Raw genomic sequence first — 27036 nt, forward strand, 5'->3', positions numbered from 1 at the left:
CCCATTCATTTTATCATACAAATACAGATTCAATCTGTCAAGAGCAAGAAAATATCTGAAAATCAAACACATGCACAATTATTTCTCTGATTAACCTAAATGTATTATTAGAACAGTCATGGCTTACACATTTTTGTGCTTACTCAGTGTAATTTTGCTCTTAGATGCCATATACGTGACAGCACTCAAAATCCTGAGAATAATGAACTGAATCAAAAGTCTCAGAAATTCTTGGAATGGTTCCTTGAAATGCAAAGGTCTGTGCACATACCTACAGACATGTAGCAGTATATCTGTGTAGTTGTGGGTTTCCATATCCATGACAAAATGGAAGGTACAGTGATTGGAATACTGCTTGATAAAGCTTTATTCAATGTCCCTTTTGTCAATCCTTCCTGGCAAATATGTTGATATTGTTCTTGTGCAGTATTAAGCAATTCTTCACAGTAGATAAGAACAAACTACAGACATCTTTTTACTGTTAATTCTTGTCTTTACAGGGTTAAAAAAAAAGTTTTATAACTCAAAACTGTTGCATATGTCCAAGTTTTCAGAATGTTTAAACCAAATCCTCATTCTTTCTAAACTCCTAGTTGTTGTAAGGCAGGGTACCATTTTTTTCAGGAAAATTTTCACTTGCAGAACTGGTCATAGGACCAGGACTACTCACCTGAGTGGAGGCATGAAAGGATAGCTTGCAGAACCAGAGAATAGAAAAGTAGCCATGATGCCACCCCAGCCCTCCCATATATGTTAGAGATTGAAAAGACAAAATCATTTGAAGTCCTGTGGGGTGCATATGGCTTGCACCATATGCAAAGACACTATGAATAGTTCAGATGAGGCGCAGAGGTAGTGTTATTTCCTTTGGATGGAGTGTGGCCTAACAAAGTTAAAGTAACCTTACATGCTTTTCTTAATCATCCCCAGAGGAGAAGCAATTTAAGACCAATAAGTACTAAGACAATTGTCATGAGATGTTAAAGCACCTTCTCATTTGTTTACTGTGTTCAGTCCTTAAATGAATTTACCTTGATTTTCCTGAAATTCTCTCCATGGACAGGCCTGTAAATCCTTTCTAAGGGTATTACATACCTTATTTTTGACAGCTCTGGAAAGCTCTGCTGAAAAACCAACAAAATATTGTAATCCTCAATACCTAACTAAGAATTTTAGGAATATAAAAGCTCATAAAGTGGAAGTACTGTTAAGAGATTAATTTTCCAAGTAGTAGTAAGTACTGTGATAACAATATCTAATGCCCCCAATTCTGGTCATGGCATCCATATGCATGTGAAGATCTTCAATGCTAAGTGTGCAAAATTAGTCTTCCGAGAACATCTATCTGCTTTCAGTACAAGCAGAAGTGGATCCGCCTAAAATAACATATTTGGTCTATATTTAGCTAAGGTAGTAAAAATTGAGCAAAATCTTTGGAGCTGAAATGGCTGTAAGTTTGTCTCCTCCTGACTAAGAATACATTTTGCTATAATTTACCCTCTATTTTCACAGTACTCATAAAAAGAGTTCTATTTTGGCATAGGACTAGTTCACTGAATTGCATCCCAAACATGACCCCAGATAGAGTACAAGCTCCAAACCTAATAACTGCAACTACCTTTTATTCTGGACCTTACTCAAATATCAAACATTTTTCTAAGCCCAGGGAAAGTCTGAGCTTGGATTTGGATTTCCAATCTAAGATGTGTTTGGATTTACAGGTTTTGTAGCAGTCCTGACCTAAATGACTGTTTGTGGAAACCAGGATCAATTTGGGAATGTAATCTCTGCTCACTCAGAGGTAATTCCAAATCTAGCAGCAAACAGTCTTTCTTGCACTAACTCTTGTTTGGATCTCGCCTCCAGCTGAAACAGCTACCATAAAGAATGGTCATAAGGCATCAGTATCCCTTGAGAAAGTGAGACTTCATTTCCCATCAAATTCATGAGGACATTCTGGGCAGAGAGAGAAAAAATCTCTGTAATGCTAAAGCCTTCTTTTCACCACCCCACTGTTGGGTTCAGAGCTTCTCTAAGCTCAGAAACCAGGAGAAGGAGCAGGAATGGAAACAGGCAAGAGGAAAAGATGGGGCAGTTGAAGAGGTAGAAGACAGGATGACTGAAAAAGAACAAAGAATGTTGCATGTAAATAACACTTGTGGAACAAATGTCCACCATTAATGCTGACAGAGTCACACTGATGTCACTCCTGAGCTGCATAAGCAATTCTTCCAAGCTTCTTTTGTTTTGGGTAGGTTAATTTCAATAAAATATCCAATTAAGAACAGATGCAATGCTATGTGGCACCTTGACTATTACCAGCAAACCTCAAACCACTACTGACCAAAAATTATTCACTAAGTAGGGAAATACTTCAAATGAGTAGACACAAGGCCAAGCTGTATGCTGCAGTTATGCACTGAGCTCTAGAGACTGTCACACAGGCTGTAGAGCAGTCTGGATACAGAAGGTGGCATGAACTGTTTTGTGATATGATGCTCTTCATTGTATTTCTCTTCTGTCACATCATACATGGTAGGGACAGCCCTAGAGCTGTGGATATCAAGACATTCAAAAAGAGTAGCTGATTTTGTGGAGGGTTTACTTACAGCTGTGTGCCAAGCACTGAAGAACCATAGTGGGATCTACAAAGATATAAAACATGCTGGATAAGGAATTCAAATAACAACTAGATCATCTTTCTATCTCTTGTTTGTTTCCAGCCTGAAATAGACAAAATACCAGATAGCAGGTATGAGCTGAAGTCTGATGTGCCATCTGACATTCATGCTGTTCCTTGCCCCTTTTCTAGCCTTGGTTCTTGTCTGGGATCATTTCTTTCACATAACCTTTTCTCTTCCCCTTATCCCCCTTTCAGTTTAGCTGCTTCATAATCAGAACTTCAGCTAATTAAGTTCACATCCCACTGCTGATGCTTCAGTGGCTGAGATGTAGTGCAGAAGGGACCAGAGAATGCACACTCCAAGCGCGCTCTGAACCATTGGAGCAGCAGTAGCAACTGCTGAACATGGGAAGGGAAGACAGGCATCTTCTTGGGACTCTTAGGAAGGTGGAAAAGCACCAAAGAAAGGTGGCAGAAGCACAGAAAAGGCAGAAACTCTTACCTATTTTTGAAACAATGTAAATTAAATATCTTTAGACTTTAAGCTTTGCACACTTTCAGTGTTTGTAGATACTGCAATAATCCATACATAAATTCACTACCAGTTGTAATTTTTTGTGTGTGGAACTTCTACAAATTTCTTCAGGATAGATTAGAACAGTGATAAACAATATTTTCATTCTGCCTTTAAGTTGACCCAAAATATTTTTTCCTAAAATACATTCACTGAAATTCATTTTAATCTCTCCAAGTTATTTTACAGGGTTTTCTAAGTATAAGACTTTGTTAACATCTATGTGAACCCATGAAAAATCAAAAATTACTTGAATCTTCTTTCTTGGGTCAAAGAAACACATGGCTGACCACTTCTGCTCAGCTTCACCTAGTTAAGGAGAGGCATCAATGTCAGATCCTTGGACATAATTACAAGACTTTGTACAAAATCCAATAGCATACCCATAGAAGCTCAGAGATAAATGTGGGTTTAGATTTTCTAAAAAGAAAGGGAGAAATCTGCAGTGCAGCCTAGGTCCTTGGGTTTTGTAAATTTTCAAAGCCTCAATGAGCCACAGCACAAAGAATATTGAACAAAACCAGCTCAGCTACTTTCATAGGGAAAAAAAAATGGAACAGTTGGCACAGCTTCCCAGAGCAATCAGGCATGTCCTGCTTTATGATTTCATTTTCTGCTAGTGCTAACAACTTTACTGGTATTTTTCATTATTACATTCTCTTTCTTTATTTTGTGTGGAACTTCATGTAGAAGCTGGAGTGAGCTTGAACTTTCAGGTGTCTAAATGTAGTTGTCTGAAAGAAGGGATTTACCTCAACAAGGTGCTTTTTGTCATTTGAGATGCTCCACAATATTCCACCTGATCTCTGGCTGCCAGCCCAGAAAGACACAGATCTCCCATAAGTGTTATGAGAGCCTGGGCAGACGCCTCAGATGCCCTAGGGCAGTTCAGATTCCACTAGGTTTAGGCAACTGAACCAAGACCTAGGTGTCTATATAATTCCTGCATATCTGAGCTCTCTTCAGTAGAGGTGTAATCCATGGAGTTAGTGGAATCTAGATGCCCCTTCCAGTGACCAAAAATCCACTTCAGGGTGAGTTGGAACTACCCATAGCGTCAGAAATAAGGCTGGTGCAGCAATGGTGTTATCATCATAGTTATATGGATGTTCTGCTACCACTGATGCTGAAAGAACCTTTCAGTGGCTACTTCAGCATTTCAAAAACAAGCAAGTACAACAGCAGCTCAGGATTAGACTGGAGTTTGGAGATATTCAACCTCTCTGATAAGATACAACCGATACTAACTTGTACAACATCCAAATAAAGGAAGAAAAAATTTTAAGCAGCACAGATTTTGCAGGTTTTAAAAGTCACGTTGAATGGGAAAGAAAGGACATTCAGAGGATTTTGTTTTTCTTTCATACCCCAACATACAACAGAAATCTGAATTATGCTTTTTTTATTTACAAGTAGTTAGGTAAAAAGATAATTCATTTTGTCCCACACATAAAGAGATCTTAAAGCAGCCCCTTCTTGTTTCAAGTCTTGCAGAGAGTTAGATGCAGTTTTATGGAGTATTTGATATCTCATGCACTAAATATCTGATTCAATTATGTTTCACTAGCAGTTCAGCCTTAGTTTTCTGAAACTGTGCTCTAATAGAGTAGGCAGATCAGTACAATGTGAGCTGTTTCAGAAAGCTGCACTGTGCCAGCTCAGGTAAGGCTGAAAGCACCACTGTAGGGTTCCCAGCTCTTGACAACTAACCAGCACTTTTGCTGTTCATACATGGAAATGTATGGCACTCCCTTCCTTGTCAGCAGCCTGTGCTGTGTGGGTGGATGGGGTTTGCAGTACACCCTGTGGATGAAATATGCACTTAGAACATCATCATTTCTCCTGGGTGTGCTACTGATTATTACAATATTATGTTCACACACTGTATATCATGCAGCCACTAGTGATCAACATCATTGTCAGTGCTGCTGTCCTGTTCCCAAGAACAGTTTTATGACTGATTTCCAAAGAGGCTGCTGGAACAATGCTAAACACATCTGAAAAATACCACTGTTGAGATTTCTGTGTACTTCACAAATATCTAGAGAGGAGGTGAGTTTTTTCTGGTTAAAAAATTTGGAACTCAAGTTATGTAGAAATCTGCTACATGGGCCTTATAATATGCAGTTTTCTTTTTTAAGCGCCTGCTGCTGAAGAAGGGCTGAGAGGGTCCTTATGTTAGGATCACAATAGTAGCTTTACTTAGAATATAAATGTGGATTCTTACTTTCTCAAAGTGGGTAACAGATATGAATCCCATTAGTCAGTCCACTGTAGGATATATGGAAAACACTGGTACATATATCTGAAGTTCCAGTATGGCATAGTTCTGTACACAAGTCACTTCTATCCACAGGTTACAGGCAACAGACTGTAACCAGTATTTTATGGGAAAGATCCTTTAGCTGGAAACCCAGAATAACCTGAAGCTTATTAACATGAAAAATTGGGTCATGCAGTGACCAAATTCCTGTTCATGGGATCTCTGTGGGATGGTGGAACTTTTCTGAGGACCAAGTGTTTTGCTTCCAGGACTGTTGAGCTCTCCCCTCAGCTCCTGCACCAAGAATGCCAGTTATTCCCTGGCTGCTGAGTCCCATAAATGTCACTGGCAGCACCAGCTTCCTTTTATGGAGGAGCAGCTTTCCTAAACCACAACTGCACTGGAATGCAAACGCCTTCCTGCTGGAATCACTGCTATTTTTCTGTAAATTAAGCTAAGATTTTTTTTTTAGTGTGTTTTCATGTTGGGTGTGTAAATATATATTTAGAAACCCAAATGTGTGGCGTTTTTTTCTAAGAGATTGCTGACTGCAGATATACCCTCTTTTTGCTGTCTTTCTATCAGTAAGTTCTACTTCCTGCTGAAGTAGGAGAGAGATATCTCGGAGACATCTGACAGGCATAGAGCTCTTTCCAAGTCCTCGGGGCTAGGATTTCTAGTTGCCTAATGTAGACTTTCAGAGACCCACAACAAATAGGATATCTCCAGGAACAATGACTGTCATGGAATCTAGACTAAGTCTGGACTTTTGTCAGCTAATGGGTTTGTTGCAGCCCCTAATGTCAGCTTGAGCACAAGGTTCCGGTCCTTTTGGTGGGAACCATGAAAGTATGTGACATGGGACCACAGCAGACTCTGCACCTCAGGCTGTCTACAGGGGGTTATGCAAAGGTACCAGCATGAAGATGATCATGCAGAGTTGGATGAGACCTGAGGTTTCAATGAAACCCTTACCCTCTCTTACAAGTGTCAGAGAGAAGAATTAGATCTGTAGTATTGTTTTCACTGCCTTGATTTGGAAAAATTATTTCATCAACATTTTTTGTAATTTAATGGAGACTTGGATTTTTAATTTTTTTTAATTTATTTATTTCCAGAGAAGCACAATTAGATAAAAGCAAAGGAAATATCTACTCTGGATACCAACCCATTCCAGTCAACTCCTACTTTTCAAAAAGTTCCAGAACCATGTACCACATGAACACATTGTGCTGTCAAGCACAGCAAACACTTGCATGGAAATGTCTCCTACTAGGGTTTACAGTCTCACTTTTCTAAGCAAATCAGAGTGCTGCAAATTTCTTTACATAAACATGTTAACATATATATTTACACATATACAAAAAAACTTGATAATGTTGATTTTGTGGAAGCTCCTTTGGGTAAGAGGTAATTACACCTTGCCCAGCTAAGACATCATAATTGCACACCAAGTAATTGCATTTGAAAGCTTCTACTGCAATTTAACCCACTCACTACTTTGTTTTTAAAGGATTTGTGAGCTAAAATTGTTATAAATGGCAACAAGCCCAGTGGCTCAGCAGCAAAACAAGGTTCTGTGATGCTGGAGACCCCAGTTCAAGGACAGACAAAGTGTCTTGGGCATTAAGCCAATACACACTAGCTGCGTTACAGCAATGGCTGGGCAGCTTTTTGTGAGAAGGGGCCAGTGAGTAATTCCAATAGTTTAGCTGAAATGTGATGCTACCAGATGTAGAGGCCACCACAGCTTGAACCCTGCCCTCACTGCCACAAAGAAAGGATATTAAATACATACCAATGGGGAGGAAGAGCCATGAAAATGTGGAGGAAAAATGTGTAGTAAAATCTTTCCTGAGCTCTAATTGCAACTTTGGCTTTCTCTGAAGGATACGTGACTAAAAAAGCGAACCCACTGCCATATTTACAGATACTTCAGTTAAGTGATAGATCATTAGCTGAGCCTTGGGAAGGCAGCAGTCAGGGACTAGCATGGGGTCAGCATAGGACTGATTTTAGAAAGCAAGAGAAATGTTCATGTGGGCACAAGGAACTTGAACACATACGTTGAGAAAAAAAAATTACCTTGAAAAAATCATCTTGAAAAATTATACTGAACAAAGCTATGTTTTAAACTTACACCAATAAAAGGCAGATGTGAATCTGGCCCATGCACTTAGAAAGGAGGGGAGAAGGTTGACAATCTAAAGCTGGTACTGTGTGCCATTTGATAGATACAAGTAAGTGGAAAAGTTGCAAATGAAAAAATTGTGCCGTTAATGGCAAAGTACATCCTTTCTCTTCCCTTCAGAATCACTGACAGACTATATTTAAAATGAATGGTATGAGTGTTCAGGGACATTATTTTTTTCTGGTTGTGTTTTTCAGGCTTTGGTATTGATGCAAAAACATGTTTGCACTGAAAACAAAAAACCGGTAGAACTAACAGGTGTACTTGAACTACTTGGAAGTTGTATCAGCCACATTTATTGAATCTAATTAATTGTTTATAAAAATTTTGAGGTGATTTTAATAATTTTCCTTTGTTTGTTTTAGATCTCCAAGATGCAGACACTTCTGTGTGGAGTACTAGAACCACATCCTCCTCTTCAAGTGCTGCTACTTCTAGGCCTGAAAATGTGTTAAAGAGTAGCACAGAGATGCTCATCAGAAATGTGACTGAACACTTCAGTAAAAATCCCATTGAAAACCTCTACTTTGACTTGAAATCTGCAGTAACAGAGAAAGCCTGGATTCCAACAACCACACTTCAATACTCTAGCACTACAGAAGAGGTAAGACAGAAGAATTACTGATTTTTATAAAGCCTGCTCCACTCTGTGGAGCCTGATAGCAATTACAAGTGGGCTTAAAAAAAACAACAAACCAAAACCTGAAACTAACTAACTAAAGGACTAAGCTTTGTTCTTTTTCTGGTGGGATGCTTTGTTTTGATGTTTATGCTGACAGTGTCCTTTGCTAGAAGCATAGCTGCAGAAAAATTCTGCCTCTTCTGTACAGCCCAGTCCTGGTGCAAATGTTGCACTGGGAGAAGTACAAGGGAAATTATCAGGATATGTGAGAAGCAGTGGAAAACTCCTGGATGTGGCAGGACCCACAGGAGCTTGGGTATCTGCTCTCAGTGACTCAGGCTCTGGTATTGTTTGTTGCATGATGTGAGGGTCTAGCTCTAATTGCATGCTAAGAATTACAGCATATAATGCCCATATTTACACATAATTACATACATTGTTTACAGATCAAAGCAAGAGAAATCCAAATACTTTAACTGGCCTCAAAAAGAACCCTGGCCTTGGCCATGGTCAGCTTATCTACTGGCTGATAGGCAGAGTGGAAACACACAGACACTTCTTGGTCTCTGCTCTGCCCAGCCACAAACTGCCCTAGCAGAGAAGGTGAATGGGGCTGCCAGCCCAGCTGTAGAAGGAGCACATGGTAGGCCATTGGCTCCAAATCCTTTTCCAGTCTTCCTTTTCTGCAAGACTCAGTTCAGTAATGTGAGAACAAATCTGGAATCATCACTGACAAAATGTGTACAGGCAGTTAGAACTAAAGCATGCAGGACATTATTGATCCCTGTATCACTATTATCACATAGTGGTTTAGAACTGAAAATCCCTTAATTCCCTGTGGTTTATCTTCCAGAGGACCACTCTACACTCAATGTATTGGGGCAGGCAAACATGCTTCAGTTACTATTGTGTGTTGAAGTGGATAAGACTAAGAAATGTGTTTTGTGTTTGGGAAGGCTGTGGACAGAGTGTCAGGGTCCACAAACTTAATGGTTTATGGACCCCAACACTGCTGTTCTGATGCTGACGAGGGGAAGGGACTGAGCCAAGGATGGGCGCACTGCACCCCATTCCACAGCTGATGCAGTTCTTTCTGAATATCATCTTTCTGGCTTAGTGCATGCAGGCTGAGCTTGTTTCCTCATGCCCTGTGTTCATTTGCATACCTCCTGCACAGAATACTTGTTCCTTCCAAATGGAAATGTCCTATAAAAACAAGTATTACCCAAATTGCCTCCAACACTACTGCCAAATAATAATCCAGCCAAAGCAAGAGAAATGGCACCATTTTAACAGAAACTATTGCCTCTTGTGTTTCTACCCCACTCCACCTCCTGAATCACATCATTTGCACTGAACAAGCTGCTTAGGTCAAAACTTTCTAACCAATTTCTGATAAGCTGTCTAAGCATATTTATGAAAAAAAATCAGCAGTAGCTTTCTCTTGTAGCCTCCAACTGGCTCTGGACATTTGAATCTAGATATACCAATTTAGACACACAAAATCTTTGGCCTCCACCTCTGTTTCCCAGTCTTTAGAGTGGAGTTAAAAACATTTTTTGTCAAACTTCAGGGATGTTTAAAGGATTAACTGGATTTAACACAATACTTTGAAAACACATAGACTAAGTGCTGAGTATTGTTGTGAGGAAGACAATACCTTCTATGAACTGCATTTGCCCAGGCTGGGGCCTCTTGTTTGCAGAAGTAAAGCCATGTTGTTATTTGGCTGTGCACATACCCGTTTTGGGGGGGACAATAGTGACATTTCAATTGAACAAGATGTTTGGTTTAGAGCTGCCTTGGATTTCAAGTAAAACTGCAGCTTGCACTTTGAATCCATGACAAAAGCTATGCAAAGCCCATTTCCTCTTGATTAGAAAGACAGAGAGGTTGGTGTTAAAAAAAAAAGAGTCAGGAAACCTTGGGAAAGTGTCTGAAAGGGACTTTGGAGCCTGCTATTAGAGACACGTCCGGCAACTCCCAAAACTCACTTCCAGTTCTTTTTTCAGTTTAATTAGTTTCTTGGCTTGCCACACAGGTCAGTAAGTGTTAAAGGCTGTGTGACTGCTGATTTACTAAAAGCCCTGCTGATTTACTGAAGTACTAGTCTGGAAATAATTACTTGCATTATGTTGGCTATCCTATATAAATATATTGCCACCAGTGAATGATGGACCCCTCATGTTTTATTCCAGTGCTGGCATAGACATCTGTGTCAGACCTTACCCATGTAGCAACTTTTGCTGGATAACATACAGAAGGAGTAAAAACCTATCATAAACCAATACTTTCTATTTAGTGCAATACAACACTTTCCTACTAATACAGAAAAGTAAATATTTTATGATAGCAAGAATAAGAGTAATAAAGTAGGAACTTCTGAATTATGAGCACTTCTGAGAAACAGTAATATAATTTTTTTCTTCCACAATTTATCTTATGCTAGCTAGAAGAGACAAGCAGGTATTTATGTCCAAAATCTTTACATTTTACTTGTGGTAGGTTCCACTTTTTTTCCTGAATTTTATGTTCACAGTGTTGATTATGCTTCATTTTCCTTTTACTTATTACATCTACTTAAAACAACTTATATCTAAATATCCAAATTATATCTTCCCTGGAAGTTCAGGTCATGGATGTCTTCAAAAATCCCTAGAATAACGTGATCTTTCAAGAAAAGGCAGGTTACTCTGAATGTTTTAATTTTCAGAGAGGGTTTTGAAGTAATCCAAACATCCCAATAAGCCTTCAGATTTGCATTTCTCCAGTGCTGGAAAAGTATTGGTGTGGTTTATGCTGTAAAGCCCAAAAATCACAATCACCTAAAGAAGAAATCACACTGTAAAACTCTCACCTTAAATGATTACAAAACATCTATGTCATTTTAGTCCTAGTTTAGGTCTAAGAAACACATCTTATGTTTCCTATCAATGGTATGATTATCCCTGTGCTAGCTCATTGGGGTTTGGTTCCTCCTTCTGTCTGAAGTATGTAAAACATCTCTTCCAAAGGAGATCGTCTTCTGTGGCATAACAACCAACACAGATTTATGTTGTCACTTAAGGCAATGATCATAAAGTTATTAACTACCCTCAGAAAGTTATTAACTACCCTCAGCTTTGCAAAGTTATTAACTACCCTCAGCACTACACTTCCAGTACCAGGACCAGCACTACACTTCCAGTACACTTCCACTTCCCCAGGACCAGGCACAGAGCTCCACTGGGACAGATGAAGTTTTCTGTAGGTGCAGGTAACACCCTTGAGTCCTCAGACCTTTGATTTCAAAACAGAAGGACAGATAAGGTTTTTCAGATATTTGTATCTTGTTTGACAGGCTAGTGCCCAGAAAAATCCTAGAGCAGCAGCTGCCCTAAAAGGCAGACTAATGTTTGTAGAACCTAGAACCTCTCTCAAAGAGGGCAAAAGTGATTCAGAGATGGTGTTGAATTTGCTTGAGGTACTGCTTTTAAAAGTTAAAATCCCGCACACATAATGCAATACAGAAAGATACAGAAAAATACTATTCCCATTGAAGAAAGTAAATGTCCATTTCCTTCTCTTTTGTGCACCCCCAAATTCACCCCATGGCTGCTATTGTGTATTTGAATATCTGAAGGTGCAAAAATGCCTCTGTCTACACTTCTTCTCTGGCTGCCCGTGTACACACTGACATGCGAGTTCTCAGAGGCTGAAATGTAAGCAAGAAGGAAACGGGTATGCATGACAGAAATGGAAAGTTTTCATTTTGGCAGTAGCCAACTCAGAGTTGCACACAGCTTTATTGGTGCAGTCTGAAAACAGGGAGACTTTTTTGCTTTCCATGGTGCGTGTAATTTTAGCTTGGGAGTTATTCGGGGGATGTGGGAAGGAATTGTTTCGAGGACAAGTTGAAACAGAAAACGGAGATGACTTGGCCGCTCCCACAGACTCTGCAGCTGCAGGCAGGAGCTCAGCTGGGCTCTGCTGGGCTCTCCTGGATGCAAGGCCTCTGGCTGCAATGCCACATGGCCAGCAAGAGAATGGAGCCCTTGGTGCTGCTCTAAGGTTAACCCTTAAAAACATCCGAGTTTGGGACACGGGAGCTGGAGTGGTGGGTTACTGATAGCTGAGGCCAAGAGGAGGGTGGGCCAGGAGGAGGGATGGCTGTGAAGGGTGGCAGGTAAGAGGAGAACAGGCATGCAGGGTGAGGTGGCCATGGAATGAAGCAAGTGTGAGGCGAGGTGGCCAAGAGGAGTGGCAGGCAGGAGAAGGCAGAGCCACAGGAGGCAAGGTGGCCTTGAGGTAAGGCAGGCAAGAGGCAAGGGGGGGATGAGGCAAGGTCAGCATGAGACAAGGCAGCTGCGAGGTGGGGCAGAGGCATTGTGAGGCGATGCTGCCATGAGACAAGGCAAGGCAGCGCCGGGTGAGGCGCAGCCAGCGTGCGACGGGAGTGCCGCTCCCAACAACGGCACCGCTGAAGGGCCCCGTGCGCCGGGGGAACGCTTGGGAAGACAAGACACAGGGGGAAACCGACATGAGGAGGAAGCAGCGAGGAAGGAAGAGAGGTGCGGTGGGAGAGGAGCCGGGAGGAAGGTGGGACCCTTAAGGAGAGAGGGGCGGCACCCCGGGGCCGGTCGCCTGCCCGGTGGGCGGCAGGTCCCGAGTTGCCGAGCTTCGCCCCCCGCAGCGAGACGCAAGGAAATCGCCTCTTGATTGCGGAAGTCGGCGGGAAGGGCTCCGGGACAGTCAGCCCGGGTCAGAATGGCAGCGTGGGAAGCGGCGGCCGCCTCCCCCGCCTCCTCCGCTCCTCCTCAGCCGCGGGCGGGCAGCCCCCCCACCCCACGCCGGTGTCAGGGAGGCGGCTCGGCGGCCGGGGCAGCCCCGAGCGCATGCAGCAAGCGGGCGGCCCGGCACAGGGCTCGGAGCCCGGCGGGGAGCGGGGGCCCCCGGGGCCCGCCGCCGCCACTTCGCTTCTTCCGATACCCCCACCCCAACCCCGCCGTCCCTTCCCCTTTTCCCCTCCCCGCGAGGGTTTTTGGCGTTAAAAACTGTCGGCGATGCTGAGCTATGGAGCAGGATTTACCCTGTGGACGGCGCTGGCCCTGACCAAGGTGAGCGGCCGGGAGGAGGGGGGCGGTGTAGGGCCGTCCCCTCGCAGGTCGCAGGCGAGCCTGGGGGACACGGGCAGGTTCGCCCCGCAGCAGCACAGCGCGGGGACGGGGCTGGGGGCTGAGCGCGGGGGTACTGGCGGGTCTCTCAGAGCTCTCCCCGCTCTCCGCAGGCCGCGCCGGAGCAGGCGGCGGGATGCAGCGCCAACCTGACGGAGCGGAGCGTCACCGGGCAGAGCGTTCGGCTGCGCTGGGGCACCGCGGGCCGCGCCTGCAACTTCAGCCTGAGCGGGCACTCCGAGGATGGGGAGGCAGCCGGCTGCCAGCCCGCCCCCGCGGGCAACGGCACCTACGGCTGCACCCTGCGGGGCCTGGAGGCCGGGACCTGGTACCACCTGCGCATCGAGCCGCTCGCCGGCGGCGAGGCTCTCAACATCTCCCTGCAGACAGGTAGGGGCGCGGGCGCGGCAGGTGCACGGGGAGGGACGCCGGGCTTTTCCTTTTCCTCCCCTTGCTTCGGCCGGCTCCAAGAGGAGGAGGAGAGCGATGCATTTACAGCTACTGCAAATGGACAGTGTTTGCTGAACATAGCAGCCCTGTGCTTGAGTTCTCTTTAGCCCACTGCCAGAAGTGTCTCCTGCCGACAGTTAACCCAGCAGGCTTGAAAGAAGGTACTGTGAGGATATTAAGTTTAAAAAAATTGTTTTTGTCGTAGTAGCCCATAACATCCTTCGTGCTCATGCAAATACATTGTTGTCATAGTTCCTCAGCTGACAGTTTATTTACTGTGTTTAAAATACAATCTATTTCATAGCAGGTAAGTCTTCTTTAAGGGTACTGAAACGTACTGTTTCAGTCCATTTCCATACTTTGGTCCTGTCTAACCAGAGACTAAAAGTCAGAAAGTAAGGCTGAAACTTCCTTCTTGTATGTTTTCCTTGGATATCACCAGTGAGGAGGTGTTATGATATGCAGTTGTGTACAGAGCACTTCCAGTGACACATCCATGACTGGCTGTAAAAATGGTCCAGCAGCCTGACAGAGGGGTGGCAAGGAAAGCCCTCCTTCTGCATTCTTGTTTGTGTGGGCATGTGAACAATTCAGCTGTGAAGCAGTGGACAACCTTGAATGACAACAGCTGCAGTGGCACAACTGGCCTCTTTCTACCTGTATTTGTGCTTTGTGAAGATGATAAAATATAATACTGTTCGACCTCTTAAAGGTAGTAGTTCAAGACCAAAACAAAGATGTGTTAAATAAAGTCTATCATTAAACACCTCTCTGATTTGCTCCTAAGGTTAGTTTTAGAGAGGTACTTAATATTAGTATTGAAGGTTACAGCAGCCAAGTACTTCACAATTACCTGTTCAGAGGTGTTGCTTTCTGTGAGGACCTTTTTCCTGCATTAACCATACAAATGCACTAAATATTCTCCGTTAATTTGCTGTGGTAACTCAAGTTTCAAAAAAAACATTTACAAGTCTGATGGTGTCATAGCTGTACACTAAGCACAAGTCATGTCAGTTGGTAAAAATGAATAATAGTTTCTATGCAGACAGTGGTTTAAATTTGTTGTGCATCATGCTGATTGTTTTTAATATAAATATTGATGAGTTGTAATGTGAAAATTGAAATATAGATCAACCATTATCAGAGAGGCAGGTATAAATCACCATCATTTCTGTATAGTAAAGTTCTATTATTGAACACTTGCATAGAAGGTGAGAAGATACCACTTTAGAGCACATTTTGATTGATGCATAACCATTAACACAGAAGTTTGTATATGCCATTTATGACTTTTTTATCACTAAATAGATTTTTCAAGGCTGTATGATGAAAGTGATTGGAAACAGCTGATCATTAGAGTCATATTATGTAGCTGACATCACAGTGAAAAGTCTGATTAAAGTTTAAATTGAAATACTGATAATTGGTATACCATAGTTGAAGTGAGGTTTACATTTGGATTTTGGATAGCAGAGATCAGTCAAAAGCATGAAATAAGAATCAAGAAGCCATGAATGTTTCCTGCGGAGAGCTGCTGAGATTGCTCTGTGGTTCCTTGCTTTCCTTGAGTCGAATTCCTTGATGGTGTTCAAAATACGCAATTAGCCCCAAAATTTATTTTTCCAAAAGAATTTTTCTAAATTATGCCTGTGAACAACCCATGTTGTATTGTCCATACTGAGCTTTCCAATGCAGAATGAGGAGGGATTATTCCTCTTATGCTTCCACTGGGGGCAGCATTTTAAGCCCAATTTCATGGAAGCTCTTTTTCACCTGTTCTTTGTAACTTGATGACAGTAGTTTTAGTTTACTATCTACTGAGCCTGAATGTCCACAGGCGTGCATTCCTGGAAATTGTCCTGTGAATATGGAAGTATAAACAGTCTTTCCAGCCATATTGTAAACAAAATTTCCACCAATTTCACTAGCAGTGGAACTGAGTTATCATGGGCCATCTAAAACCACAATGTCTGACCTTGGACAGTGAGGTTCCCTTCCTGAGCTTTTTTTCTAAAGAAGATGGGCTAAGCTGTCCATTGAAGGTGCTTTCTCCACTGCCTATCAGAGGAGGCTAGGTTAAACCAGAAAGCTGAAGTGTAGTTCGTTGAAAGGAAAGGAATCCCATCTCATGTGTTTTATTTTTGCAAAGTGATGTTTGAACATCTGTATTGTCTTGATACAATAAATACACCTGAGAAAGTGTGAGAAAGTTACAGGTTTGTTTGTATACCTAGTTCGGAAACTACCTTTTTGCTCATATTCAATCCTGTAAAAATCTTTGTGTGCCAGTTCTGAATTTAGTTTTCAAGTTTTCTTATACAAAGTTTCTTATACAAAGTACTTGAGTAGCTAAGCACATAAAATCCAAAACATTTGGTTAAATTTTGAGTGTGATCTTTTCTGACTGGGAACTCATGGTGAAAGCAATGAATAATGCATGCCACAGTTGCAGTGGTAATGTAGAAGGTTGGAGAGGACCATATTGGCCTTTTGAATATATAATGTCACAAATCATGGTCTATGTTGTTTGCAAGTTTCATATTCTGATAGAATAATTGTGCAGCTTGAGAAGATTCCATAAACTCTCGAGTAACACCAGATTTGCCCTTATGAATCTTTTCTTGGAGAAGCAGCTTCTATTTCACTTGTGGATACATGGATCTTAAGTCTAATGATGTATGAAATAGTGGTACAAGAATCCACACTAATCCTCTAAAGTGCCTCTCTTTACTCAAGACATTTTGGTCTGTGGATTGTAAATTTAAAACAGCAAGTATTTAATCCTGTAGAGCAGAACTAAAATATGTCATCCAAAATGATGGAAAATACAGTCACATATGCACTTCATAAGCCATGTATACATAGGCGTGGAAACACACACAGTGGTAACATTTGTGCTATATTGGTAGAATAGGAAAGAAAGAAAAAGCTGATAACACAATTATCAGCTCTGAAAATCAGATAAATTTTCCACTGCAAAACTGAGACCATAGATGTTAGCAGGCACAAGTACACATATTTGCTTCATATTAATATTTACAATTTGTATATATACACACATTAAACAGCACATAAAACCATACAACTAGTCAGCATGCTGCTGACATTGTAAAGCTGGGATATGCACCTGTCAGTCTTTTCATGTTATAGTCTTCGTTTTCTCAGTAAAACTATTTCTGTGATTAAGAACTGATGTATGGAAAAAGATGGTAGGATTTTGTCTTTCCAAATTATAAGTAAGATACATTTTAAGTTCTCAAATCTCCAAATGTCTGTGCACCAGTATAACTATATTTCAGTGAATGATTAGGTCTAGATAAAAATAGTAGTATATGAATAGATCCTAAATTACAGTTAAATTTATAAATTTCAATTCAGAATTGAAATGCAGATTTGAGATACTGGTCTAGAGAGCTATGGAAAACAATTTGCAATTACCCCACTTTCAACTATGTCTTCTAAAATGGACTTATAAATGCCATTTTCAGAATCTTTGTGTACAAAAATATTGCAGTGCTGTATTATGTTACTATCCAATTCAAGCCTCCTGTACTGAGAGAACTATAAATAATTTTTTGTTAGAAAATCCATTAAATATTTGAATGAAAAGAAGATAGAATTTTATCTTCCAAGACACAGCTGTTAGAGTGGTTTTTCATTGTAATATGTAACTTTCTAAATGCCAGAAGCATACCCAGGCCATGTGTTCACTCCTGTAAATTTCAAGTTATCTGGGACAAATTTGACTTATTAGCCGTCTGTAGGAACAACATGTGGCATGGCTCTGACTATAGGCTGTATAATCCTATCATGTGTAATCATGTAATGGTTATGATCATCATTTCAAAGACAGAGTACAAGAACAAAATAAATAACTATATTTTAAAGATTCTCTAAGTTGCGTATAATCCCGAAGAAATGGATATTTGTGCTTAGTGAAGACAATGAAATCAACCCTCTTTACTTAATCTTCAGAAAAGTCCTTATGAAGTAGGTTACTGTTTTATGAAGAGGGAAAGGTAGGAAAAAATATGGTAGGAAGATAACTGAGACTGGCAAGAATTCCTCCTTACTAAGTCCTGGGCTCATTCCTCCCAGCTGTTTTTGTTTTCTCCTCAATAAGGCAGGTGTGTTACTGTGCTTACAGGCTGTATCTGGGAGTCATGTCACTGGAGTTTGACATAGCCATATCTATAAATTGGATCCGCAGCAGCTGTGCAGAGAAAGCATATCCTCTTCCCCAGAAGTGAAAATGGAGTTGCAATATAAGTCAAAGACCATTAAGTCTCTGGAAGATGCCTTTGTAGACCAGGGGACGTTAATTTGTATAGTGTCAAATAGTATAAAAATATCTTGATGAAAATATTTTATTTCTGTGATTTATCGGCGTTGTATCGTTGCCAACAGAGACTTGTCTAACAATGTAAATGGTTTTTTAAGTGTTTGTTTCCATCCAGGGCTCTTTCAGCCCAGGCACTTCCCAGTCTCATTGTTCCTTTGTTCTAGCGGATGTACAAAGCACTGAGTGTTTTGTTTTCTGGACCAGATAGATTAGATAAAGTCTGAATTTCTGAACTTCACTTTCTAGGCACGCAACTTTCTTCTTTGCTCATGCACCTTAGAAGGCAGATTACCCAGGACAGTAAAAGTGCTTCTGAAAATGCAGATATCTTTTTTGTCAAATTTGGCAATTAATACAGATGACAATGGTGGTTACTTTTGCAGGACTAAAGAACAGTCGACCTTGTCCTAACTTAGTCGGAAAGAGGGTTAAACTTCTTGATAGTTATCATGACTGTTCTCTCAATGTTGGTCAAATTAAAACTTTTTCAGCTGGCTGTGCGTCAGACCATATATAGTGCTGGAATTTATTTCTGACTTCCAAAGTCTGACCTTTCGGATTAGAACAATTGCCTTCAAGGAACGAGATTATACCCCCACTATTCACTTTTGCCAACATAATAGTCTTTAGTGGCTTAGTATATATTGTAGGTGGAGCTGGTAGTCAAGCCTATTGTTAAGATTTCCTGACACTTTTCATTAAAACCTCATGTTTCAGTTGCTGTAACTGGGTGAAGTTTTAACTGTTTGGCCTGAAGTTTGATGTGCTTGGTCTTTAATATTACTTTCTTCTTTTTCAGATTTAGGCAGACTTAGTTTGGCCTTTAAGAAAGCGGTCAAGAAAAGATAGTTAATTTTATTGATTGATTTTGGAAATCAATTTGTTTAATTTTCATCTCTTTTTCAGAAGAGCACTAACATCTCTGTGGTCCAAAGGATGAATTTGAATTTAAGCAGAGACATAGGTTCAAAGGGACACAGTACTTTCAGAGCCACAGAAAGGTTGAGGTTGGAGGGGACCTCTGGAGGTCATGTGGTCCAAGCACCCGGCTCAAGCAGGGCCACCTGGATCTGGTTGCCCAAGACCATGTCCAGTCAGTTTTTGAACATTTCCAAGAAAGGAGATGCTTCCTTGACATTCCTAATGTATTTGATCGACAAAGTATACCACCAAAACTTGGCACTGCTCTGTTCTCAGCAGAGCTTTGTAGGAAGTGATTAAACCTTCCACATCATCCAGAATTTGAAGAAAAAGCAGCTTAAAGGCTGCTAAGGCCCTCCTACTTATGTATTTGTAGGTGGGAGGTAGGTTCAGCTTCATCCTTGCAGCCTTTACATTGCATTTTTAACTTATGTGATTGAGATTTTTTTGTCTTCTTTGTTCAGGGAACCAAGCAGCAATGACTGTATTGGAAAAATAGTCTTGTTCTTCTGTGTTTGAGGTGCTGTTCATACAGAGACCACAGTTCTCATCCTGGAGGCACCTTACACTCCTGGTCTGATGCTAGGAAAGAGTATACTCTTGTGGTAGGCAAATTATTCCTAAATTGTTGGGAAACTTTACCCTCCCAACTTATGAAGGTTTGATTTCACTGCTTTGGGTTGTTTCATGATATCTTCTTAAAAAGCATTTGCTTAACCTTACTGGAAGACATAAACGTCAATACCTTAGTACATCAACATGTAATACATTTTGTGTGGTTTGCAGTCTTGTGAGTGATGAAGTGCACCTGGAGGATAAAATCAACCAGATTCTTTAGGCTTGGTCAGTTTATCTTTGCTTTAGAGTGTATCTTATTTCACAGATGATTTTACTGGAGAGCTTCTTAATAAACAACATAATGAATGTTGAGAGTTTCAGAGAAGTAATCCCAATATTAGTTCCTTAAGGTATATCCCATGTACTGTTTGGGCTTTTTTAAATTTTTATGAGCTGAACTAAAACAGAGCAGAAGCATGTTCTATCAGAATCTGTTTGAAATTATTGAAGCTAATACTAAAAACAAAATATCATTGCCCTTAAAATTGTATAAATGCTCATACCCTTAACTGATAAAGTGTTTAGGGTGAGTGCTAGGGAATGAAAGCTGTTGCTGCCATCTATAAAGCTACATTACACTGGGGTTTACATGTTTGCTGTTTCTTACTAAGGTTGTTACAGCTTTACTATCAGCAGATTTCCAAGCTTGCAATATACTTCCGCAGTGGAAGTGTTTTGCTATGTGCATGTCTGTGTGAGTGAGTGTGTACAGATACATAAAAGTAATATTTCTGAATTCTTCAAGATTCTCTTGTACACTGGCTTCAATGCATTGTGTTTATAAATAGAAGGAAGAAACTTTTCGAAAAGTATTGGCAGCATGATGACGATAAAGGGAGAGTTTTATAAGATTTCTTGTGCTGCTGTATAAAATTTCAGACAATCCCAAAGCAAGAAATGGTTTATGTTTTGTGATTTTTTTTCCTAACTGCAGATCCCTTGCCACCATCTCATTTGGAAATTAATAAGGAAAAAACTACACTCACAAGCTTGCAGGTTCAATGGGATCCTTCCTCAGGAAAGGTGGACATGTATAACCTAGTATTACTTGATCGTGATTATAAAAAGATACAAGAAGTCTCCATACCAGGAAGAATATCAAAAACAGAAAATACATTTTCCAGTCTCATTCCTGGGAATAAATACAACATTGTCCTCAGTGCTGTTGCTGGAAATAAGACTACCCCAGAACTTCACATTAGTGGATCCACTGGTAGGACTTCTTTTCCTGTAGTTCATCTAAGTAAAACTACTTACAATATTCTGTACTTCTGCATTTTGAAATTAGCAAATTGGTATAATTCTTCTACATGGCTATATATATATGTGTATACTTATAAAGTATCTATTATTTCTACTTATTTATAAGTAGAAATAAAATATGAATCTCTGTCTGGCATAAAGAATTGTTTGCTAAGAATAGAGTCTCATTTTTATTGTATATTTGGGGTTGGGTTTTCAGTAACCCTGAAGAAACCCAACATATTCCAAGATTAAATCTGTTTAAAATTGCTGAAATGATGGAGATAACCATTAGGCCTTAAGCATGTGTCCTTTTTATACCAACAGTGCCATCTCCTGTGAAAAATATTCAGGCCAGTGTCAAGACAGACACTATCCACGTTTCGTGGTCTTCTGGCTCTGGACGTGTGGATCGTTACAGGCTGCTGTTGCTGGATAATCATGTACCAGTTCATGAGATTCACCAGGAAGGTTCCCTGACCTCCTACACCTTTTCAGGACTTACAGCAGGCCACCTGTATAACCTCTCTATCATAACCCAGGCTGCAGGATTGGAGAGCAGCAGTTTTCAAACAATCAGGACAGGTAAGATTTCAGAGTTCATCACAACAAAACAAGAAGCTAAGGCCATAACCTAATAGCATTATAGGACATATTTCAGAATAATATATGATTCATGTTCCAAGTTACAGACACCATAAGCTTATTTAATTCCCTAAGTTACCACTGCAACAAACTTAGAGGCTAAAATGAAAGTAGAAAAAGGGTGAAAGGGAAGTGGAAAAAATGTCAAGTAGGTTAAGAATGGTAAAATTAAATGGTGGTTTAGGGTTTTTGTTTGCCTAGTTGGTTGGTTTCATTTGGGTTTTTCAGGATTGTCAGGATTTTTTTATTTTCACAAAGAAATACTGATTCAAAGAACTAGAGTTACAGAAATTTTTTTTTTTCAGGAACATTTTTCAGGCTGGAGTTTTGTGGTCATAGAGATAATGATAAGATGACATCCTGCTATGGTCCAATGGTTAAAACACTTATGTAGGGGAAAAAAGTGTCATGCCTTCACTCTCCTTAAATTCTGGGAAGAGTAAGATGCAATTTCTTCTACAGAAATCTTATCAAATGTGGTGGTTTTGCATGGGAGGCATTTAGGGAAGTGATTTTGGAAAGTGATTTCAGAAAGTGATCTGCACTGTGACCAGACTTCACTGTTCAGCAAAACCACTCATACGCCATCTCATATAACTATTCAAAATCAAAACTTAACTATGGGAGTTTGGGAGGCAGCAGGTCTTACATGTTTTGTGGTGGATGTATTTTATTCTTTTTCTTATTTTCTTTTTTTAGCCCCAGCTGAAGTCTTAGATTTGATGGTGACTAACGATGGCAGTTTAGATGCTTTAAAAGTTAAGTGGAGAAGACCTTCAGGAAACCTCAATTTCTATAATATCACTCTGTCTCATCTTGGATCAGTTAAAGAAGTCAAAAGTGTGCAGCCGCCAGTCACAGAGACACAGTTTGACAAGCTAACTCCAGGACGTCTGTATCAGGTTGCTGCCCGCACAATCAGTGGTGAGCTGTTCACCGATCGGACGGCAACTGGCAGGACATGTAAGTCTTCTGCTTCAGTGAGAACATTGTAACTGATTTTTGCCTACACTGGCCTTGTAGCAAATCATTGTAAGAGCCAAAATTATTTGGATTCCAGGCAAAACGAGATAAAGAGCACAATACTGTTTCAGGAATACCCCCTGCTGACTCTTTGGCAACAGTTAATCTGACGGCCAAAAGCAGCTCCAGCATATCTTGGGAGCGGGCAACAGTCGTGAATTTTTGTTGGACCTTATAGTTGAGTGAGCCTGTTACAAAACTGTTGCATACTACTGCACTTCTGACCAACTTTGTTGTCTTGAATTCAGCTCAGCATACTACATAAACTGATTTACATTATGGGGAAGTGTGCATGTAGTCAAATTATTAACAGTCTTTAGAGTAGTTTTGCAAGTTCTAGTCTTATTCCTTCTTCCAGACAAATCTAGAAACCAGAAAAGATTACATCTCAGATTTCTTTACTATAAACAGCATGGATTAACAAAGGCATGTGGCAGCTGAGATACGGCCGAGTTATGAGTTTTTTATCTTCTTTCAGAAGTAATAATTTTCTTTCAGGTATCTTTTGTATGAGTTCTGAACCTGAAAAATCCTTCATCATTCTCCCACAGTATTATTGGCCCTAGAGGTGTGTCATCTCTTCCACACCAGCCTAGCTTGAGCAAAAGTTAAATGGTAAAAAACAGTCGAAATCAGTGAAGAATGCATACAAAATTTCTAGTAGACTCAGAGCCCAAAGGGAGAAAATGTGTGTGTGTGAGAGCAGAGTATTTGTTTTAGTAAATATCTACTGTCTACAATTAAACATCTCATGTGAAAGTCACATCCTTGACATACCTGGCTGATACCCCATTCTCAGTGCAGGCTGGAAGAGCCCTGGAAGTCTTTCATGTCTAGAAAGTACAAAGCTGGACTGGTTTATATGCATGTCTGTTTTGTTTGTTTAGCTTACCATTAAAGTCCTTTAAGATTACCATTTCAATCTAAAGAGAGACCTTCAGGCCCTCATTTAACAGCACTGATCCCCAGCTTTGTGATCTAGACCCCATGCTTTCAAAGTTTGGGATTACAAATCCTATTTCCAAGGATGCTGATCATAAGCAATTCCTTCCTTTACCACAGACATCAAGAGCTTTGAAAACAGTCACTCCAACAGAAGCTGGAGTGGAGTAAAGATAAATTCTTAAGTCCAGACTGTCAGGTCGACAGATGCTGAAAAGATTAGACTCTTAGGGTCCCTCTGTAATTCACAGAGAGAGCCAGGTGCCCATAATACACATTGCTGTGTACTCAGAGGGTGCACCAGAACCAGCCAAGAAATGTTGTAGTAAGAAATACAGACATCTCAGAGACTGAAACTTTGTGCCATTAGGGTATAATGATGTCCAGTCAGCCTGACAAGGCTTTATCTGTTATGATGTAAGTTCATCTGTGCTTCCTAACAATACGCTGTGTGCTTTTATCCACTCACTCAGAAATTGAAACACATTTCCCATATTCACTGGCATGTGGGAGTTCTAGGTCTGATAGCCAGCTATGCCCATGGGAAGTGAAACCGGTGAGTATTTTGTGATGCTGGTAAAGAGGTTTCAATCCTCTGCTACTAATTGATCCTACTGATCAATTAAATATTAACTAAGCTAGATAAAACATAAGAACAAGATGCTAGCCTTGTAGTTATGTAGCTAATACTTGTGGATAGTCTCAGGGCTCCAGTGCTGATCTCTGAGTATCTTAATATGAAGCTTATAGGTATCATGTCCTAAGGATCTGCATCTGTCTTCTAATCTCTGCTTGGTCTGGCTAATATTTAATTATTCCATGAAAATCAGAAAAGTCTCAGTGGTCCAGTGTGACCTGCAGGAGCATATGGTTAGGCAGGAGAAGGTTATGCTTGTAAATTCAGGATCCTTGAAGTACAGGACAGGATGGAGTGGATGCTTTAATAGACCACTGTCTTAACCTCAGTGCCTTTTACAGTTGGGAGGAATTAGGGCATACAAGGTGGAAGAAGCTGTTTCTGTGAAAGAAGCCATTAGGCTTTGCATTTCTGCTGCTGGTACCAGAATTGGGCTGATAGAGATTGAAGTTTGAGCGTTAGCAGTGAAAAATGGATAGTTTCTAACTGAGCTTAAGTGCAGGAAACAACAGGGAACCTGACTGAAAACTGCAAGGGGCATCCAAGAAGTGTACAGGGGTGCCCTAAGACGGGTTGCCCATTTCTGATGTCAGAAACCAGCAGGAAAATAAGTGAGTGGTTTTTGTGGGGAAGAGTAAAAATTGTCTTTAAAATGAAAGCCAACCTTTGCAACAAGATAGCTCACATTGCTCTAGCTAGTCCACGCACTCGTACAATAGCTGTGCTGTGAGACAGGTTTTGCCAATATATGTACATCTCACCAGAAATACTCCACTTCAGAATTGCTTTTTCGCTTTCTCTTTCTCCAGTTCCCCAGAAAGTTTTGGAGCTGCAGGCCGGTGCTAGTGGCTGGCCGCGGTCTCTGCGAGTGACCTGGGTGCCCCCTGCGGGAGACTGGGAGAGGTACCACCTGCTCCTGTGGAATCGCTCAGCCCTGGTGCTCAACACCACCCTCGGCAAGGACAGCACCGAGTACCTCATCCGTGATGCAGGGCTCATCCCAGGCAGGGAGTATGGCGTGGAAGTCATTGTGGAGAGCGGCGATTTGCAGAGCAAGACGAGTTGCACGGGAAGAACAGGTCAGCGTGCTTCTCCAGGCACTGTGAGAATGCAAAGTGTTCAGCTCTGTGAGCAATTGAAGAGTACTTGGGAATCCACAAATTAATTTCATTATTAATACAGTAAAAAGGAGCTCCCTTTGTAAACTACAGAGATCATTTTAGCAGTTCTGTGAAAACTTTCAGGATTACTTTTGTAGTAAATGTTTTGTTAGTGAAAGCTATGGGAACTATATCACAATTCTGTCATGATTCAGGTGTTACATTACATGTTCATTTCAGTGCTATATTTTGTAGCTGATTGTAGGGCACCCTATAAAGGTTTTAAAGAAAGCACTCTAGGCCTTCCTGTATTGTTCATCAGTATATTTCCTTGACAGTCTGTGTAAAGAATATTAGCCATATGGTGAAAGTGTATCTTAGTATGGCTGTCCTTTAACATCCCAGTTCTTGTTTTTGTGCTCCATAAAGAAAATGTGTAAGTCTGTTCAAGCCTTTGTTTCCAAAGGAAACTGATATACCCTGTAGGGACATGAGTGGAATTCTTTTGCAGTGTGTTAGTCAAAGCCGCATCTGATTTGCTTCAAACTTAAAAGATAATTCTTATATAATTGTTAGAATTTCTGCTCAGTGAATGCAGAATAAGTGCAATTCAGAGGAAAGAAAGACTTGGAGTAGGAATAACAGGCAAGGCTCAAGGCTAACTTGACAGAAAAATGTCAGATAGGAGGGTGCCATTCTACTTTATCCTCACCCTTCCTGGAGCCTGCCTTTTCTACTATACCCTTACCTGTCATTCCCCGAGAACTTAATTTTGTTAATTTTGCACAACAGAAAGACCTGTAGAAGCTACAGAACTGAAGCTTTCTCTGACTTGTAGCAAACTTGATCAAAGAAAGATACCGTCTCATCTTCTTGACATATGTTGCAACTAATTTAACTTTATGGTGTTACTTTTAATTGACTCAGCTAAGTGATTAATAGTTGGACCCAATGATTTTAGAGGTCTTTTCCAACCTAAGTGATTCTATGATTCTGTGATTAAAACATGGTCCATTTAATAATATCCAGCAGTGGGTGTATCATGACTGTGTTTGACCTACAGTGAGGTGCATAATGTGTCTGTTATGAAGTACAGGTATTAGGCCCTGTTGTGACTTAGTTTTCTCTTACATTAACCCACAGACTTGGAAAGTGAGTTGTATTTCAATGTGACAGGGACAAAATCAGATCAGGGACTATATTGGGCAAGACATGCTTGCTGGGTATGCAGGCACAGACACACATGAGCACACAGAGAAATTCACTGATCGGATTCTTTCTTTAATGCCCCTCTAGGTTTGAAGTGTCTCTCAGCTTGACTTAGGTATAAATCAATGAAAAATCAATGTCACTCTGACCCTATAATTTACATCTTTGTTTGTTAGAAGTACATTGTTGTAGGTCTGATTTATAGTACAAATATCTTATATCCCTGTTCAGCACCTAGAGTTCAAGAGGAATTTCGCTGACTTCCCTGCACTTCCATTTGCACTAAAATATATATCCTGGTGTAAGTTTAAACCTAAGCATTACAGTGTAGTGTGTTGCTGAAGTCTGCTGCTAACTGTCCTTCACTGGAAGAGAGGCACAAATACTAGATTTATAACAATGGCTTCCTAGAAAAAGGTCAAGAATCTCCTCTTGATTGCAGATACTCTGTTGCTGTCACATTTCTGTCTTACAGAACACA

General features: G+C 40.8%; 1 protein-coding gene across 3 annotated transcripts in view; it reads left to right on the forward strand.

Annotated features, from left to right (window-relative positions):
• The window catches only part of PTPRB (protein tyrosine phosphatase receptor type B), a 62736-nt gene that overhangs the window by 2104 nt on the left and 33596 nt on the right, over window positions 1-27036 (forward strand). For 2 of the 3 annotated variants that reach the window (XM_030959965.1, XM_030959964.1), the window contains exons 3-8: window positions 8017-8255; window positions 13540-13816; window positions 20692-20970; window positions 21327-21584; window positions 22344-22607; window positions 25056-25325. In XM_030959965.1, the coding sequence (XP_030815825.1) occupies window positions 8017-8255; window positions 13540-13816; window positions 20692-20970; window positions 21327-21584; window positions 22344-22607; window positions 25056-25325 (1587 nt within the window). Of the gene's footprint in view, window positions 1-8016; window positions 8256-13232; window positions 13370-13539; window positions 13817-20691; window positions 20971-21326; window positions 21585-22343; window positions 22608-25055; window positions 25326-27036 lie in introns of those variants that run through there. The other variant, XM_030959967.1, reaches the window with a different exon arrangement.

This window comes from Camarhynchus parvulus, chromosome 1A, assembly GCF_901933205.1.
Source record: "Camarhynchus parvulus chromosome 1A, STF_HiC, whole genome shotgun sequence".
NCBI lineage: Eukaryota > Metazoa > Chordata > Aves > Passeriformes > Thraupidae > Camarhynchus > Camarhynchus parvulus.